The 18,580-nt window shown below is 40.5% G+C and overlaps 1 protein-coding gene across 7 annotated transcripts in view; it reads left to right on the top strand.

Moving 5' to 3' along the window:
- Window positions 1-18,580, top strand: part of LOC133562200 (protein MTSS 1-like) — a 91,716-nt gene that overhangs the window by 49,503 nt on the left and 23,633 nt on the right. For 6 of the 7 annotated variants that reach the window (XM_061916160.1, XM_061916161.1, XM_061916163.1 and 3 more), the window contains exons 4-6: window positions 11,108-11,192; window positions 15,656-15,747; window positions 15,820-15,894. In XM_061916160.1, the coding sequence (XP_061772144.1) occupies window positions 11,108-11,192; window positions 15,656-15,747; window positions 15,820-15,894 (252 nt within the window). Of the gene's footprint in view, window positions 1-11,107; window positions 11,193-15,655; window positions 15,748-15,819; window positions 15,895-18,580 lie in introns of those variants that run through there. The other variant, XM_061916166.1, reaches the window with a different exon arrangement.

The following is an 18,580-nucleotide window of genomic DNA, read 5'->3' on the forward strand; positions in this document are numbered from 1 at the left end:
GCATGTTCAAATCCAGCTGTATGGGCTCAGTCTCTTATCAGTGTAACCACTACCCCACAGTTAACAGCAAACATCTGCTGCTGTACACGGTGCTGGGATTAAGCCAACCTCTGTGTTCAGTAAACAGGTCAAATCAAATATTTTTGCATGAATCTTAGTCCAGCTTGCATTACTGTATGCTATGATGCAGTGGGCAAAGAAATACATTGAAACTAAAATCCAAGGCTCATTGAATAGAATGATTAACAATCAATTTGTGTTGTCACAATAGCGTCCTATTTTATTGATTTTTAAATGTGTGTCACATTCTCTCAGCCTGAAGGTTAATTTTTTACAGTAGACACAAATACTTAAATTTAAGTTCTCAATGCTGCCATTACATACCTAACACTGCCTCTAAACATTTGTTTAATACATTTATATTGTATAACATGTTAAGAGGCTTTCCATTTAAAGTGCACAATGACACATACATACATGTTATGCTTGAAAGCACTGTCACATTCCTAAGAACAATACAGATGGTTGAAAGGCATGGACAGAGAGTACTTGGTAACTCCTACTTGAATGCCACACAAGATCACGTTGGCAATGGGCTCTCAGAACGTGCGCCAAATTACGCAAACCCCTCTGTGGCGTAGTTTGTACTTGGTTTTATTTTATTTTTACTTGTCTGTTGAGCGCCATTGCACACTTGCATACAACCATGAGGCCTATCGTGCTTTTGAGTGTGTGTGTGTGTTTATTTTTCTTTCCAACTGGATAACTTTTAGTGGTGCAGGTATACCTACAAGCCTGCAAAACAGCATGTATCATTGCAGCTATTTCTCCTGACAGCCAATTACTCTACTGTACATACATACATACATACATACATAGATACCAGCGGGTCGGTCTTGTCTGGTGATGAGGCACTTGTGCATGTGTGTTTGTACTAATGTGTGTGTGTGTGTGAGTGTGTGTGTGGCCGACAACTGTAGCTGTAGCTATTTTTATCAGCGGTCACTTTGTGTTAGACAGAGTAGATGATGTGTTGTGTATACAGCCTCTTGTCTTTACCGTGAAAGGGCCACTATAATATCCACAAACAGCATTGTGACATCCACATTTAGCCACCAGCCTGCTATCAATGTATTTTACACTGCACATCTTGAACGAGTTTGCGGTGAAAATTAAATTTCGTTGTACTTGTGCAATGACAATAAAGAGCAAACCTTACCATCCCACATATTGTGGATTAAAGAGAAATTAAATATTTCTCAAAATAGCTGACTTAGGTCTGTTATGATCCGCCGCCCGGATCATATATAGTTTTGGTTTTTGAGTCCTTTTGTGTTTTGTCGATCGTTTTGGACTCTTCCTGTTCTTAGTTTTTGCACTTCCTGTATTACCTTGTTACCATTGTTTTGCATTTGTTCCACCTGTTATGCTTTTTGACGCACACCTGTGGTAATTGTTTGCTATAGTATTTAAGCCCGCATTCAACCTCAGTTCATTCTGGATCCTTTGTTTGCTTCATGCAACACTCACGTTGGTTTATCTACGTCTTTGTACCTTTGCTAAGTAGCTCCTTAGCTTCTTGTGCACTCGGCACGCTAATTTGAACTCTTGGACTAGATTCTAGTTAGCATTAGCTTCTCGTGCGTTCGGCACGCCTTTTCTTTCGCTCTTTGTACCACTGTTCTTTTAATTTTGTATATTAAACAAAGCTCCTTCCTGCAATTCCTGCCTGTCATGGTCCTCGTGCATCCTGGGGTGACACCACATGCATCCCCGATGCGGTTCCAACGCGGCAAGTTCTTAGTACCCAGTATATTACAGATCAGATGGTGTTTGTGTTACAGTTGTATCAAATAAATGATAAACAGTAGCAAAGTTGCTTCACTGAAAACAAAGCCCACCAATATCATCCTATAAACAGCATTCCAAATATTAACTGCCTGCCCCCTTAAGTACGCACAGCTATACACACATCAATCAATCAATCAATGTTTACTTATATAGCCCTAAATCACTAGTGTCTCAAAGGGCTGCACAAACCACTACAACATCCTCGGTAGGCCCACATAAGGGCAAGGAAAACTCACACCCAGTGGGACGTCGGTGACAATGATGACTATGAGAACCTTGGAGAGGAGGAAAGCAATGGATATCGAGCGGGTCCAACATGATACTGTGAAAGTTCAATCCATAATGGATCCAACACAGTCGCAAGAGTCCAGTCCAAAGCGGATCCAACACAGCAGCGAGAGTTCCGTTCACAGCGGAGCCAGCAGGAAAACATCCCAAGCGGAGGCGGATCAGCAGCGTAGAGATGTCCCCAGCCGATACACAGGCGAGCAGTACATGGCCACCGGATCGGACCGGACCCCCTCCACAAGGGAGAGTGGGACATAGGAGAAAAAGAAAAGAAACGGCAGATCAACTGGTCTAAAAAGGGAGTCTATTTAAAGGCTAGAGTATACAAATGAGTTTTAAGGTGAGACTTAAATGCTTCTACTGAGGTGGCATCTCAAACTTTTACCGGGAGGGCATTCCAGAATACTGGAGCCCGAAATGAAAACGCTCTATAGCCCACAGACTTTTTTTGGGCTTTGGGAATCACTAATAAGCCGGAGTCCTTTGAACGCAGATTTCTTGCCGGGACATATGGTACAATACAATCGGCAAGATAGGATGGAGCTAGACCGTGTAGTATTTTATACGTAAGTAGTAAAACCTTAAAGTCACATCTTAAGTGCACAGGAAGCCAGTGCAGGTGAGCCAGTACAGGCGTAATGTGATCAAACTTTCTTGTTCTTGTCAAAAGTCTAGCAGCCGCATTTTGTACCAACTGTAATCTTTTAATGCTAGACATGGGGAGACCCGAAAATAATACATTACAGTAATCGAGGCGAGATGTAACAAACGCATGGATAATGATCTCAGCGTCTTCACTGGACAGAATGGAGCGAATTTTAGCGATATTACGGAGATGAAAGAAGGCCGTTTTAGTAACGCTTTTAATGTGTGACTCAAAGGAGAGAGTTGGGTCAAAGATAACACCCAGATTCTTTACCGTGTCGCCTTGTTTAATTGTTTGGTTGTCAAATGTTAGTGTTGTATCATTAAATAGAGGTCGGTGTCTAGCAGGACCGATAATCAGCATTTCTGTTTTTTTGGCGTTGAGTTGCAAAAAGTTAGCGGACATCCATTGTTTAATTTCATTAAGACACGCCTCCAGCTGACTACAATCCGGCGTGTTGGTCAGCTTTAGGGGCATGTAGAGTTGGGTGTCATCAGCATAACAGTGAAAGCTAATACCGTATTTGCGTATGATGTCACCTAGCGGCAGCAGGTAGATGCTGAAGAATGCAGGGCCAAGGACCGAACCCTGGGGAACTCCACACGTTACCTTAACGTAGTCCGACGTCACATTGTTATGGGAGACGCACTGCATCCTATCAGTAAGATAAGAGTTAAACCAAGACAGGGCTAAGTCTGACATACCAATTCGTGTTTTGATATGTTCTAATAAAATATTATGATCGACGGTATCGAAAGCAGCGCTAAGATCGAGGAGCAGCAACATAGATGACGCATCAGAATCCATCGTTAGCAATAGATCATTAGTCATTTTTGCGAGGGCTGTCTCCGTGGAGTGATTTGCCCTGAAACCGGATTGAAAGGTTTTACATAGATTGTTGGACGCTAAGTGTTCATTTAACTGCTTCGCAACAATTCTTTCGAGGATTTTTTAAATAAAGGGAAGGTGAGACACCGGTCGGTAGTTTACCATGAGGTCAGGATCGAGGTTAGGTCTTTTAAGAAGAGGATGAACAACCGCTTTTTTGAATGCTAGGGGAACAGTGCCCGAGGAAAGTGATAAGTTTATAATATTTAGCACTGATGGACCTAATAATACAAAGAGGTCCTTGATCAGTTTCCCAGGAAGTGGGTCAAGTAAACATGTTGTTTGTTTTATTCCATTTACACGTTGTAACAATTCCTCTAATGTTATTTCCTCAAAACAAGAGAAACTATTTTGGAGGGCAGTATCCGCCGTATTTACAATCGTGTCAGTGTTAATGGAACCCAGTTGTAGCTGGGACGCATTGTCTTTAATCTCCTTTCTAATGACTTCAATTTTCTTACTAAAGAATTGCATAAACTCATCAGCTGAGTGGGTGGAGCTACTGGAAGGAGTCCCTTGTTGGGTTAGCGATGCTACCGTACTAAACAAAAATTAAGGATCGTTTTTATTACGGTGGATGAGATTTGAGTAATATTTAGCTTTAGCTAAGGTAAGCATGCGTTTATAAGTTATTAAACCATCACTCCATGCTTGATGGTGCACCTCAAGTTTAGTCGTGCGCCATTTGCGTTCCAGCTTTCTACATAATAATTTCTGAGCTCTAGTTTCTTCTGTAAACCACGGGGTACGCTTTTTTGGAGCCTTTTTTAACTTTAGCGGTGCTATGTTATCAATGGTTTCGCGCAGGGTGTCGTTAAAGTTGTTAGTGAGGTTATCAATAGAGCCCACATACTTTGGGAATGGTGCCATTACCGAGGGCAGTAGGTCAGCAAGAGTTGTCGTCGTGGCCGTATTAATGTTGCGGCTGCTATAGCAGTTATTATTATTATTAGTTTGCCGAACATGCGTCTGAACCTCGAATTTTATAAGGTAATGATCGGACAATACTTTAGTACACGGGAGTATCGTAACTTTGGAAACGGTGATACCCCTGACAAGCACTAGGTCTATCGTATTACCGTTGCGATGCATGGGTTCATTTATTATTTGTGTGAGACCACAGCTATCAATTATAGTCTGGAGTGCTACGCACGGTGGGTCCGATGGTTTATTCATATGGATATTAAAGTCCCCCATTATGATTATATTATCGGCATGTGTCACTAGATCAGCAACGAACTCTGAGAATTCATTGATAAAGTCCGAATAGGGCCCTGGGGGTCGGTAGATAACAGCCAGGTGTAGAGGCAGCGGTGTGACAGACCTCATAGTAAGCACCTCAAACGATTTATATTTATTATTTATGTTCGGACTAAGGTTAAAGTTTTCGTTGTATATTAGGGCGACCCCCCCACCCCTTTTAAGAGGACGGGCAATATGCGCATGTGTAAAGTTAGGAGGACATGCCTCGTTTAGCGCAAAAAAGTCGTTTGGTTTAAGCCAGGTTTCGCTGAGACCGATGACGTTAAGATTGTTGTCTCTGATGATATCATTAACTAAAAACGTTTTGGGAGACAATGATCTTATGTTTAAAAAAACTATATTATAGGTAGTGGGCTGTTTTAGGGAATTTTTGATCAAATTATCCGTAGTAGCAATATTAATAAAGTTGTGTTTATTATGCCCAGTGCATTTAGTATAATTAGATAGTACTTTATTGATTCCTTCAGGAGAGTTCCTTTAGGAAAATTACGACCATATCTAGGAATTGATACGACGGGAATTTTCCGATTGTTTGTTTGTTGCTTTGATAAACTGCACGCATCATAGTTAGCCACCTCAGTAAAACACATGTCCAACTCTGAAACACTCAAAGCAGAAAAAACTTTGTCTACTAAGGGACGGCGTGGCGCAGTGGGAGAGTGGCCGTGCGCAACCCGAGGGTCACTGGTTCAAATCCCACCTAGAACCAACCTCGTCACGTCCGTTGTGTCCTGAGCAAGACACTTCACCCTTGCTCCTGATGGGTGCTGGTTGGCGCCTTGCATGGCAGCTCCCTCCATCAGTGTGTGAATGTGTGTGTGAATGGGTAAATGTGGAAGTAGTGTCAAAGCGCTTTGAGTACCTTGAAGGTAGAAAAGCGCTATACAAATACAACCCATTTATTTATTTACTTTAACTGACTCCTTACCCAGACCAGTAGTCTCGCATCTTCCATTCAAATCCGGCTTCACGATGGAGGGAAGTGGTGTTCTGTGGGGATTAGCCTTCTGCTTTGTTTTTAGCCCCGCTCGGCATCCGTGTTTCCGATCACACCGCTGGCGTCTGCTCCGTCGACGGCCCCCGCTGCTACTATACTCCCCTGCTTCACAGGCCGCTGGATGTAGCCGTCGAAGTATTCCCGTGCTAGTTAGCAGGTCTAGCAAGCACGCGTCTATCAGTCCAAAACGGCCCGATATGTCCACATCCAGAAGTGTCTGGCGGTCGTACGTGATGCTGTTTCCATGGTAACTGGCAGTCATTACAGAAGCCACATTGACAAGCTACTTGCTGTGACGAATGTAGACTGCTGACGTCAGCAGGAAATGCCTAAAATATGTACGCTTGAGTAATTTTCAAATCCAAAACTGTAAATCTAACCATTCAGATGAAACTCGATCACACATATCGAAGTTAAGTCATCTTGTAAATAGCATATGGCCCACTGTAGTCCTTTCATATGCTTCATATCAAATCCAGATGTATGGGTGTGGTAGTAAAAAATACATTATCAACTGAAACTAAACTCTTCCCCTGACAGTGCAGACTTGAGCTGCTCAATTACTGCACAATGAATAGCTTTTGCCATAACTAACACTTGCTGAGGTCGTTTGGCCTCCCTGTGGTAGTCTAACATCTGTCAGCTCCACCCTCAAGAATAATATTCCATTTAGTGACGGCGAGATGGATGGTAGGATGAAGCAGTGAGCGATGGATTGGGGAAAGGTTGGTAGGTAATGGACTGACAGAGGAAGGGAAGGAGGGATGGGACACGTAACAAGTGCAACCAGGAGCGTTGAAGTCTTTATTGTAGTCTGTAGTTCAGTCAATAGCCACACCCTTTGCTTGTCATGCAATAAAAAGGCAAAGGCTAACGATATGAAATCAGTGGTTTGAGTTTAATAATTACTGTGACCATCTTCTCAATTGGACTAATATCAAAGGTTTCTAATCATCACCTGTTCGGGCAAGACTCATAAGTAAGCTTTATTTTTGTTGTTTCCAACCTCTGTTTGATTTAGCTTGAGTGTTTTGTCAAGGGCCTGAACATTGCTGACAAAAGAATGATTTTATCTGCTGGATGATTTCACACTTCTCATGTGTCCACGAACACACAAGCTCTTACAGGAGGAGCAAATTGCCCCCTGCTTTCGCCCCATGCCGACACAAAGTCACACACACATAAAGATATGCAGACAGGGTCCCACAGAGAAACTTGCACATCATACTGAGCAGCCACACAAAAGTTCTGTCAATCAACATCAAGTATTTGTATAGTAGCCTAGCCAGAGGTCTTCCAAAAGAAGGCTTCTGGCTCTTTAAGAGGAAAAATGACACTAGTTCATGTGTGTGGATGTGTCTATATATATATATATATATATATATATATATATATATATATATATATATATATATATATATATATGTATATGTATATGTATATGTATATATATATGTATATGCGTATGTATGTGTGTGTGTGTGTGTAATTATGAACGGAATGCAATGATTTGCAAATCCTTTTCAACCCATCAACCCATATTCAGTTGAATGCACTACAAAGACAAGATATTTGATGTTCAAACTCATAAACTTTATTTTTTTTTGCAAATAATAATTAACTTAGAATTTCATTGCTGCAACACGTGCCAAAGTATTTGGGAAAGGGCTTGTTCACCACTTTGTTACATCACGTTTTCTTTTAACAACACTCAATAAACGTTTGGGAACTGAGGAAACTAATTGTTGAAGCTTTGAAAGTGGAATTCTTTCCCAGTCTTGTTTTATGTACAGCTTCAGTCGTTCAACAGTCCGGGGTCTGCGCTGTCTTATTTTACGCTTCATAATACGCCACACATTTTCGATGGGAGACAAGTCTGGACTGCAGGCGGGTCAGGAAAGTACCCGCACTCTTTCTACAAAGCTACGCTGTTGTAACACGTGCTGAATGTGGCTTGGCATTGTCTTGCTGAAATAAGCAGGCGCGTCCATGAAAAAGACGGTGCTTAGATGGCAGCATATGTTGTTCCAAAACATGTATGTACCTTTCAGCATTAATGGTGCCTTCACAGATGTGTAAGTTACCCATGCCTTGGGCACTAATGCACCCTCATATCATCACAGATGCTGGCTTTTGAAGTTTGCGTCGATAAGTCTGGATGGTTCGCTTCCCCTTTGGTACGGATGACACGATGTCGAATATTTCCAAAAACAATCTGAAATGTGAACTCGTCAGACCACAGAACACTTTTCCACTTTGCATCAGTCCATCTTAGATGATCTCGGGCCCAGCGAAGCCGGCGGCGTTTCTGGATGTTGTTGATAAATGGCTTTCGCTTTGCATAGTAGAGATTTAACTTGCACTTATAGATGTAGGGACGAACTGTATTTAGTTACAGTGGTTTTCTGAAGTGTTCCTGAGCCCATGTGGTGATATCCTTTAGAGAATGATGTCGGTTTTTGATACAATGTCGTCTGAGGGATCAAAGGTCACGGCCCTTCAATGTTGGTTTCCGGCCATGCCGCTTACGTGGAGTTATTTCTCCAGATTCTCTGAACCTTTTGATGATATTATGGACCGTAGATGTTGAAATCCCAAAATTTCTTGCAATTGCACTTTGAGAAACATTGTTCTTAAACTGTTTGACTATTTGCTCACGCAGTTGTGGACAAAGTGGTGTACCTTGTCCCATCCTTTCTTGTGAAAGACTTAGCATTTTTTGGGAAGCTGTTTTTATACCCAATCATGACACCCAACTGTTCCCAATTAGCCTGCACACCTGTGGAATGTTTTAAATAAGTGTTTGATGAGCATTCCTCAACTTTATCAGTATTTATTGCCACCTTCCCCAACTTCTTTGTCACATGTTGCTGGCATCAAATTCTGAAGTTAATGATTATTTGCACACAAAAAAAATGTTTATCAGTTTGAACATCAGATATGTTGTCTTTGTAGCATATTCAACTGAATATGGGCTGAAAATTATTTGCAAATCATATTATTCCGTTAATATTTACATCCAACACATTTTCCCAACTCATATAGAAACAGGGTTTGTATACATATGTTTAATTTTTTAATCGAGTATGAATCGTTACAAATAAGAATTGCGATTCATTGAAAAATCTTTTTTTTTTTTTTGACCCACCTAATATACATAGGCTTCAATGCCACCATCGCTGTGATGCTGGCGTTATAGGTTTGGTTTGATGTGTTGAACTCAGTTTTTTTTTTTTTTTCCCCCTTCCTCATGGAGTGTTTGCAGGGCATTTAGTGTGGATGACATGCAGAATGTCTTCCTCTGAACTACCGGTAGTAAAGAAGTAACCAGTAACGCCATGTTTGTTTACAATGCGAGCTCAGGGGAAGTTTACGACCGGATACGAACACTTGATTTGTTTAACCTAACCCCATAGGTAGCCAGTTTTTTATGTTATTCAATTGGTCAGTGTCCGATAATTACCATGCACCCCTACAAATAATTAAAGAATCTAGAATATTTTTGATATCACAATTTTCAAATGCACATCAATTTGTATTTGTCTGGGGTCCTGGTGGATTTAGAAATGTATTTCTGGAATCTTATTGACCAAAGATTTACCACTTATAGTACATGGGCTGGTTAACATGATGAGAATTTAGGTTGGCGATATGGCCTTAAAATAAATTCTTAGTTTATTGTTGTTTTTTTCACAAAAAATTTGATTTGTGATTTTTTTTTTCCCTGAAAGAAAATCGTAATTTCAAAGTGCGAAATATTTCGAAACAAGTTTTTCTTGTATTTATTCAAAAAGTTAACAAAATTAACCCCATTCCTTCAAAAAAAAATGTAGTTTGAACTGAAAGAGACTACATTCACATTAAAAGCTGCACCGTTTTCAAAAATATTAGCAAGTAATTTTATTTCAAGGAAATATCAATAAAAGTAAGATTCAAACACAATTTGTTGAACGCTGGCCTCAGTAGCAGGCATTGAGTTGCAGGATGGGGGGACTATCAGGAGCACGCAAACAAGCTTGCTTGTTAGCTAACCATCTAGCGAGCTTACTTGTTATTGCCTCCATTCGCTCTACGAGCCACAAAGATGACTGCTGTCCACTTTGCTGCTAATCATATTTGGATGATTACAGTTTGAACACTATAAGTTCCAAATCAGATGTCATTTTAGAGTATTTATCATTAGACACGAGAATTATATTTTTGACGTGGTGAATTGTAAACAGAGGTCACTACACTGGAAGTATTACCCAAAAGGGCGTGGCTACATGATAGAGTTCCCAGATGGGAATCATTTTCTTTGCATGTAGGTTATATAATTTTATATTACATGTTCAATGATAATAATGTCAGTAAATTATCTTATAAAAAAATGTTTTTCAATTATGTGGTACATTACATCATAGATATAAGTGTCAAAAAGATAGCCAAAAAAGGTTGGTAGATGAGGATAATTCTAAAGGTAAAATAAAGTGTAGAAATGCATCCAATTGCAGGAACAGGATTTTTTAAATTTTCTTTCGGGGTATGTTTGGCAGCACTTTGCACAGATAGAAATGTTCCTCCTTTTCTGCTCAATTTTCCTCTTTTCTCTCAAAAGGTGCTAGCCTCCATGATAATGTCATTTTCCATCATCTTTTGTTTACGTGCAAATGTGTAACGTGATCACTTCAGTGATGGCTTTTCTTTTTGCTCCTTTGTTATCATTCTTGGTGCTTTGAATTCTGATTCCACTACAAAAAGCTGATTTTTAGCGGGAGTTTGTTGGGCAGGGCAGTCTTGTTTCCATCGTGAAGAGTGGTATTTCTCCCGCTTACTGTAGGTGCAGGAACAAGTTCATTGTGCTTCTGCTTTTTGTCAGTTGCCGCCATGTTGTTGCTACGGAAGCTTTTAAGAACAAAGGCATACCGTAGAAAGAGGGAACAAAATGTGTCAAAACACTTCTCTATGAAATCCAGATCACCCATACCTTTACAATCAATTTTAAAGCCTTATAAGCATAATGTCACCGATTTGTTATTCATGTGGAAGTCCTGACTTAAAAAAAACAGATTTAGGGTCTGAACATACTGTGCCCTTGATCTCTATTTAAACTAAACACTGGCTTTGTCAGAAATTTCTCTAAAATCACCATTTGTACCCCCCTTCTAATTATGTTATCTATTTTTGTCTTTCAGGAGGAACCAGAGACATTGGATCTGCTTTGACTAGGATGTGCTTGAGACATCGCAGCATTGAAGCTAAATTCAGACAGTTCTCCATGTAAGGAACTGATTGTGTGTGGCACTTCTCATCCATTTTTCTGACTGCTCAAGTACCACACTACTGACATTTATTTGCATGCCAAGCAGTGGTTTGGTCATTGCTTGCTTGGTATGTAAGATAGTCTGGGTAAGGCATGTACGATCAAGCCTCCCGCCATGGAGTCTGAAGTAACTCAACACAATTGGGGTTCTTCGACTCTTGCAGTGGCCGTCCAATGAAAGTGTTTGCACATGTGACGCAGCTATAGCCGCCAAGAGTTGATGTCATGCGGCCCCTGTGTGTGGGAATGCTCCCTGCAGTTCTTTACAGGGAAAGAGACGATTCGTCTGGCGACAGGCATCTATAATGTTTAAGCATAGTCCCTTACACATAGCTGTCTCCCTTTCACACACACACATTACCCAGACAAGGGGCTCTAATTTCGGATGGCATTTCAGCAGATTCCTCTTGGATCTCCATAGCAGGGCCTGTACACGGGTGGGAGCACCACCCACCTACTGACAGAGAAATGTCTGCAAGAGGGAGGTGCCATCTAATTTTAGTCGCATGCATTAAGCTTGCAGCTGCCGAACACTTGCAGCTTTCTAAAACACTCCTAAATGTACGTCTCAAGAATGACACAGTTGGGTAATGATTGACGGATATGACTGCACACGCTTCTAACATCCCTCTGTGACACACTGGCATATAAACACTGTTGCTCGACCTCCCGTCTGTTAATGATTGACAGACTAAACTATACTGGATAGCTAGGAGAGCAAACACCTAATGGTTGTAATGCCCAATGTTCCGCAGAGTGAAGGTCCAACATTTGAAGACTTTTCAGCTTGTGCAGTATCATTCGGTGTTGGTGCTAGGAATATTCAAAATGGGGTCCTTGGACCCCCTCAAGTCATAAAAATGGGGTCCCACAGTGAATATTTGGGGTCCGACTTTTTTGTAACCATTTTGAAAACAAATGATAAATGTATGCATTATCCTGTTATATCTCACAATCTATATTGTGTTTTGGAAAAAAGTTGTTATAAACGTTACTTCTTTAAAAAAATAATACAAAAGAAAACACATTTTTATGCATGTCTAAATGTATTTAGTTATAAACAATTTACTTTCTTCTTTCCTTCATGGATCTAAACCAGGGGTCTCAAACATGCGACCCGCGAGCCAATTGCGGCCTGCGAGACGTTATTTTGCGGCCCGCACTTTGATATGACAATTTAATGTATGTGCGGCCCGCGAGTTTAATATGAACGGAACTTGACAGCGTCATACTTCCCAACGTTCCCAATTTTCACGGAAGCCCTCTTAATATCAGGGTATCCATTCTCTGGTAATCCCTGCCAATGTTACCCAATCAACAATACTCAGGGGGTGCCGCAATGGCACTGATCTTAACACCCTCTGTCTACTGTACAGACAGCATTCAAGCCTATTTAATTGTTACATTTGGCTGATGTCTTACAACATCACACATGTGTGATGTTGTAAGACATATTTCATCAAAAGCTACACAGGTCACACTGAGAGTGGCCGTAAAATAAACTTTAACACTGTTACAAATATGTGCCAGACTGTGAACCCACACCAAACTAAAATGACAAACACATTTCAGGAGAACATCCGCACCGTAATACAACATAAACTCAACAGAACAAATACCCAGAATCCCATGCAACCCTGGATCTTCCGGGCTACAATACATATATCTTTTTTTCCAAAAAGTTCAAGAAAGACCACTACAAATGAGCAATATTTTGCACTGTTATACAATTTAATGAATCAGAAACTGATGACATAGTGCTGTATTTTACTTATTTATCTCTCTTTTTCCAACCAAAATGCTTTGCTCTAATTAGGGGGTACTTTAATTAAAAAAATGTTCACATGGGGTACATCACTGAAAAATGGTTGAGAACCACTGTTGTAGAGGACGTTAAAGGCAGTGCAGTCACGAGAGCCCTTAATAATGTCGGCCGGGTGATAATTGGGACAAATTCGAGAAAATGGTTGCACCGGTAGATTGTCGGAAGGTGCACTGAAATTCAGGAGTCTCCCGGAAAAATCGTGAGGTGAATTCATTAAAAAGTGCATGTTGGATTTTTTAAGAACTCATTTTTTTTTGCGGCCCAGCCTCACCCAGTTTCTGCATCCAGTGGCCCCCAGGTAAATTGAGTTTGAGACCCCTGATCTAAATTTTACCGCTGCCGGTAGTTTTTTCTATATTTGTATTTAATAGGTTGTAGGTGTATTTATTTCAGTATAAAAGTGTAAAAGGTTTCTTGCTTCGGTCATGAAATGATGATAATGGTGTGCCAGGGCATACATAAATTATTTAATTTAAGCTTAAATCTCTCGAGTCTACATCAACTTCAGATTTATCAATCAATGTTTTTTTTTAATGTTGTTTTGTTTTCTCCTTTTTGTCAAAGAAAACAGTTTTTTTTTTAAGGCACATAAAAAATATGCAAAACCTTCCACAAAAAATATTTTTCAAAGTGGAATATTTGATGTGAAATAATCAGAGCCTTGGATAGGTCAATAATTCATAAAAATATTGATTTTGATTTTAAAAAAGAGAAAAAAAAAGCTTAGTTTTTTTAGTCAATATTGCAACTTTTTAGAAATTACGTTTCACCCGTGAGCTTTTTTATTCCACTTTTGTTATCTTTTTTGTTAATTTTAATAGTGTTTTTAGAATGTTCCGTGGGCCTTTAAAATATTAGCTGCGGGCCGCAAATGGACTTTGGGCCACACATTTGACACCCCTGCTATAGATAATAAAAAATTGTATCTGATAAGTCTATCGATAAAAAGCAAAGCCTGGCGACGCATGCGCGTTTATCAGCATCTCTGTTTCAATAAACAATGATGGTGTCAGCGATAGGAGCAACACTTGCTAACTTGTCAGCCACTTCTCCAAGAGACTACTTTTGAACACTCTTCACACATAAACACTTCAAAATGCACATATTTGCCCTGTTTGTTGACCTGCAAAGTATATTTTTGGGGTGGAGGAGTCTGGTCGGGTGCTGGTTAACTTGAAGCTAACAGCTAGCCTGTCTCCATCCTCGAACAATGTCGATCCTGTGAGAGTTAAAAATTAATATTCCATGTACTCACAAAGACTAAAACATGTCGTTTACTGGAGGCACGGCACAGGATGAAGTTAAAAAGGTTGACTTTACAGTCACATTAGTGTCTACCATTAAGTCTTTCTTTTGACAGCTCCTCGCGGTAAAGTTGTCAGAGTGCAAACTGAGGCATTATTTGTGATTGATAAAACTTTCGCCAAATCAAAATTTACGACCAATAATAACTCAATAAACGGGGACGGAAATTTGATCCGGCAAATATAAACAAAAAGAAAACACCATTGAAAAAGATAATCGATCAGATAAAAAAATAACAAGAAAACCGGGCAGTAAAAAAAATAAAAATAAATCTGCGTACAGGGCACGCGTGGGCTTCCGGAATTGCGCGTCCTTTTTGATTTCAATGCGTAAAAAGACACAGAGTGTGTTAACGCCAACTCTGTCATTGCAATTAAACGTAAATTAAACCAGTTTTGGAAGACTTACATCAGACCGCAAGACTATCCCCTAATCCAGGGGTCGGGAAGATTTTTGGCTGAGAGAGCCATTTAGGCCAAATATTTTAAAATGTATTTCCATGAGAGCCATATAATGTTTTTTAACACTGAATACAACGAAATGTCTGCATTATTACGTAAGACCAACATTTATAGGGTATAATATGTCACAAACTCGCATGGCAGTAGTAGTAGCGACCCCAAGATGCAGGAACCAGGAGAGCAAAGAGCAGGTAAAATGCTTTTAATATCACCAACAGAGGAGCATGAAGCAGTCTTTCATGTACAGTTCTAAACAATAGTCAATCTTCAAGTCCCGAGGAACGCGCAAGACAAGCATAAACAGAAACATGCCGATTGGCAGCCGGCGTGGACCGGCTGCCAATCAACAGCAGGTGAGGGGAAAAAAACACAGCGCTCAGCGGTACAAGCAGGAAATGGAAACAAAATAAGAGCACTGATGGGAAGTAAATACAAAAAAAGAAGCACAAACAGAAATTAAGTGACAGGTCTTCACATAACAAATCTCTTATTCTTTTTAATAACATTTTCATTCGGGAACTCACCGATGATAAGTAAAATGCTTCTTACCATTAATGTGACTTCTTGAACAGGGGAGGTAGAAAACAGATGGATGGATTGAAATGTATTAGAATGTTTTATATTTTGAACTTTATTTTTAACACTGTGATTACCAGTGGAATTATTCATTACTTATCATGTTAAGCAATGTCAGCTATGATTTATCTGAGAGCCAGATGCAGTCATCAAAAGAGCTGAGAGCCATAGGTTCCCTACCCCTGCCCTAATCGATCAATTGGTCCTCAGATCAGAAACCAGTTACATATTTTTGTTCATTTTGTTTCAACAGGACCTTCCTGGAGGCTCTGATCAACCCTCTCCAAGATCAAATGGAGGAGTGGAAGAAAGGCATCAACACTTTGGATAAGGACCATTCCAAAGGTAGATATGACAATGTATGTGACTGCACAAATACATGCAGTTGTAATTGTTTATCATGTTTGTATGAAATAGAATATAAGAGAGCTCGACAGGAGATCAAGAAAAAGTCATCGGACACAATGAAACTTCAGAAGAAAGCAAAAAAAGGTAAAAGAAAGTTTATTTTACTTTGAAACCTTTTTAGAATACATATTTTACAAAAAAGGATTACAGTAAATTGTGCAGAAAAACTTTGTTCTGACTGATGGAAGATTTGTGAAGATCTGGTCCGGCTAAACATTGCCTTACTTGGTAGCATGCGCAGGGCAGTAAGGTTTACGCTCCTCAGTCCTCTTGGCCCACGTTCTCCAAACACATGCACCTACTACGTACATGGAAAAAAACATGCCATAAAAACAGTCATGCCAAATTTGCTTCCACTTTGTTTTGAGATGTTTGGATTGTGGTTTTAAAAACATTACACCAGTCATTCTTTGAATTCTACTACCCCTACAGCAGACTTGTAATTGAAATTTTTCATGTTGCCTGACGTTACACTACCCAGACACTTCCTAAGGACAGAGTTTAGTGGTGGCGCCTTTTCCGTTCACTTTTCTTCTCTCCTTGTCTTCATGTATTTCTGATGCCATCCTTCGCTTCATGCTGCACTGCAGCTGATAATTTTGGTAAGTCAGCCAATACACAGGGGTAGCTCATCCTGTAAGTAAATCATCAGCTGCTATCATTTAGCTCTTCTACTGATATGTCCTCTTTGATTTAAGGTATTTGGTTGCCATAGCTAGATTCATAGTATGCCAAGGTAACTGAGACCCAGCAACTGCCTCTTTAATGTGTCGCCCTCTGCCTTTTTTTTTCTTTTTGTGCCCTTCTCTTTCAGGCTGTGCAGTTAAGCAGCTTGTTGAACTAAAGGTTAAACAACCCTGTTACCATGGCAGCAAAAACAAAAAGCCATGATATGGTCAAAACAATCTTTAAGAGGAAGCGTAATATCTGTTTGAGAAGTAGATAGATAGATAGATAGATAGATAGATAGATAGATAGTACTTTATTGATTCCTTCAGGAGAGTTCCTGCAGGAAAATTAAAATTCCAGCAGCAGTGTACAGAGTTGAGATCAATTTAAATAAAAGTAAAAAGTAAATAATGGGGTTTTAAATGGAAACAAAATAGAGAAATATTACAATAAGAATAAAAACTAAAAAGCAACAATGGGAATACAAATATAACAGTAAAATAATAATATAACAAGACAAAGTAGGCAGTAGTGACCATGTTATGAAAAACGTATTGCACTGTTATTGTTTTGCATCCCCTGTCATCCTAGTACCCCCCGCCCCCCGCCCCAGAGAGGAGTTGTACAGTCTAATGGCGTGTGGGACGAAATAGTTTTTGAGTCTATTAGTCCTGCACTTGGGATGAAGCAGTCCAGAACTGAACAGGCTCCTCTGGCTACTGATAACTGTATGCAGAGGGTGACTGGCATCATCCAGGATGCTCACTAGTTTGTCAACAGTCCTCTTCTCTGCCACCATCACCAGTGTGTCCAGTTTCATTCCGATTGTAGAATCGGCCCGCCTGATCAGTTTCTCAAGTCTGGAGCTGTCCTTCTTAGATGTACTGCCCCCCCAGCACACTACCATGTAGAACAGAACACTGGCAACCACAGACTGGTAGTACATCCACAGGAGTTTTTTGCAGATGTTGAAGGAGTGCAGTCTCCAGAGGAAGTACAGCCTGCTCTGTCCTTTCTTGTACTGGTGGTCCGTGTTAACAGTCCAGTCCAGCTTATTGTCCACCCAAACCCCGAGGTACTTGAATGAGTCCACGGTCTGTACTTCAACTCCCTCGATCATAATAGGTTGTGACCGTGGACTCGACCTCCCAAAGTCAATGACCAGCTCCTTGGTCTTTGATGGATTGAGCTGCAAGAGGTTCGTGTGGCACCAGACAACAAAGTCCCTCACCAGATTCCGAAACTCCTCCTCTCTGCCGTCCCTAATGCACCCGACGATGGCTGTGTCATCCGCGTACTTCTGGATGTGACACATCTCTGAGTTGTAGCAGAAGTCAGCGGTGTACAGGGTGAAGAGAAGAGGGGCTAGCACCGTTCCCTGCGGTGCTCCGGTGCTGCTGATCACAGTGTCAGACGTGATGTCCTTCAGTCTGACGTACTGTGGCCTGTCGGTGAGGTAGTTCGAAATCCAGGCAACCAGGCAGGGGTCCACTCGCATTTGAACTGTTTGTTAAGGAGATTTTGAGGGAAAAGAAAAGGGAAAGGTGTACTCGAACTAAACTCCACCTACCTCTGAAATTTTATCTTGCTTGGTATTTGCATGAATGGACTGACACTGCAATAATATTCTCTTTCTGGTAGCTGGTGATTTACTGTCATACTGACAATATATGCGTTACAAGTGTAATCCGCCCCCACATCCTACCACCTGTCTGTGTCATTCGAGATCGCAAGACATTGCACTATTAACTCGGTGTCCAACGTGAACTCTGAAGGTTTCAGGGAGTCAGTCATATTTACTAACCTGCTCTGACTGGCCTCCATCATACTCAAACTAGCCGTCATTAGAAAAAAGGTAAAGAAATTGAGAGTGAGTGAAGTTCAATTTTTTTTTTAAACTTTAATCAGTTCAGAAACAACTAACAATGGATGTTTTCCTAAAAACATGGTTAGTTGTTAGCGCAACTTATAGTATACGATAAGCAAAAGAGTCAGAATGGTCAGGCTTGTAACAAACAGCCCATGACTGTAGCTTAATGCAATTACTGGTCATGTGCTAACTGGAGAGGTTAATCGCGTGTGAGTCCATGTAAAATCACAT

Source organism: Nerophis ophidion, linkage group LG11 (assembly GCF_033978795.1).
Source record: "Nerophis ophidion isolate RoL-2023_Sa linkage group LG11, RoL_Noph_v1.0, whole genome shotgun sequence".
Lineage (NCBI taxonomy): Eukaryota > Metazoa > Chordata > Actinopteri > Syngnathiformes > Syngnathidae > Nerophis > Nerophis ophidion.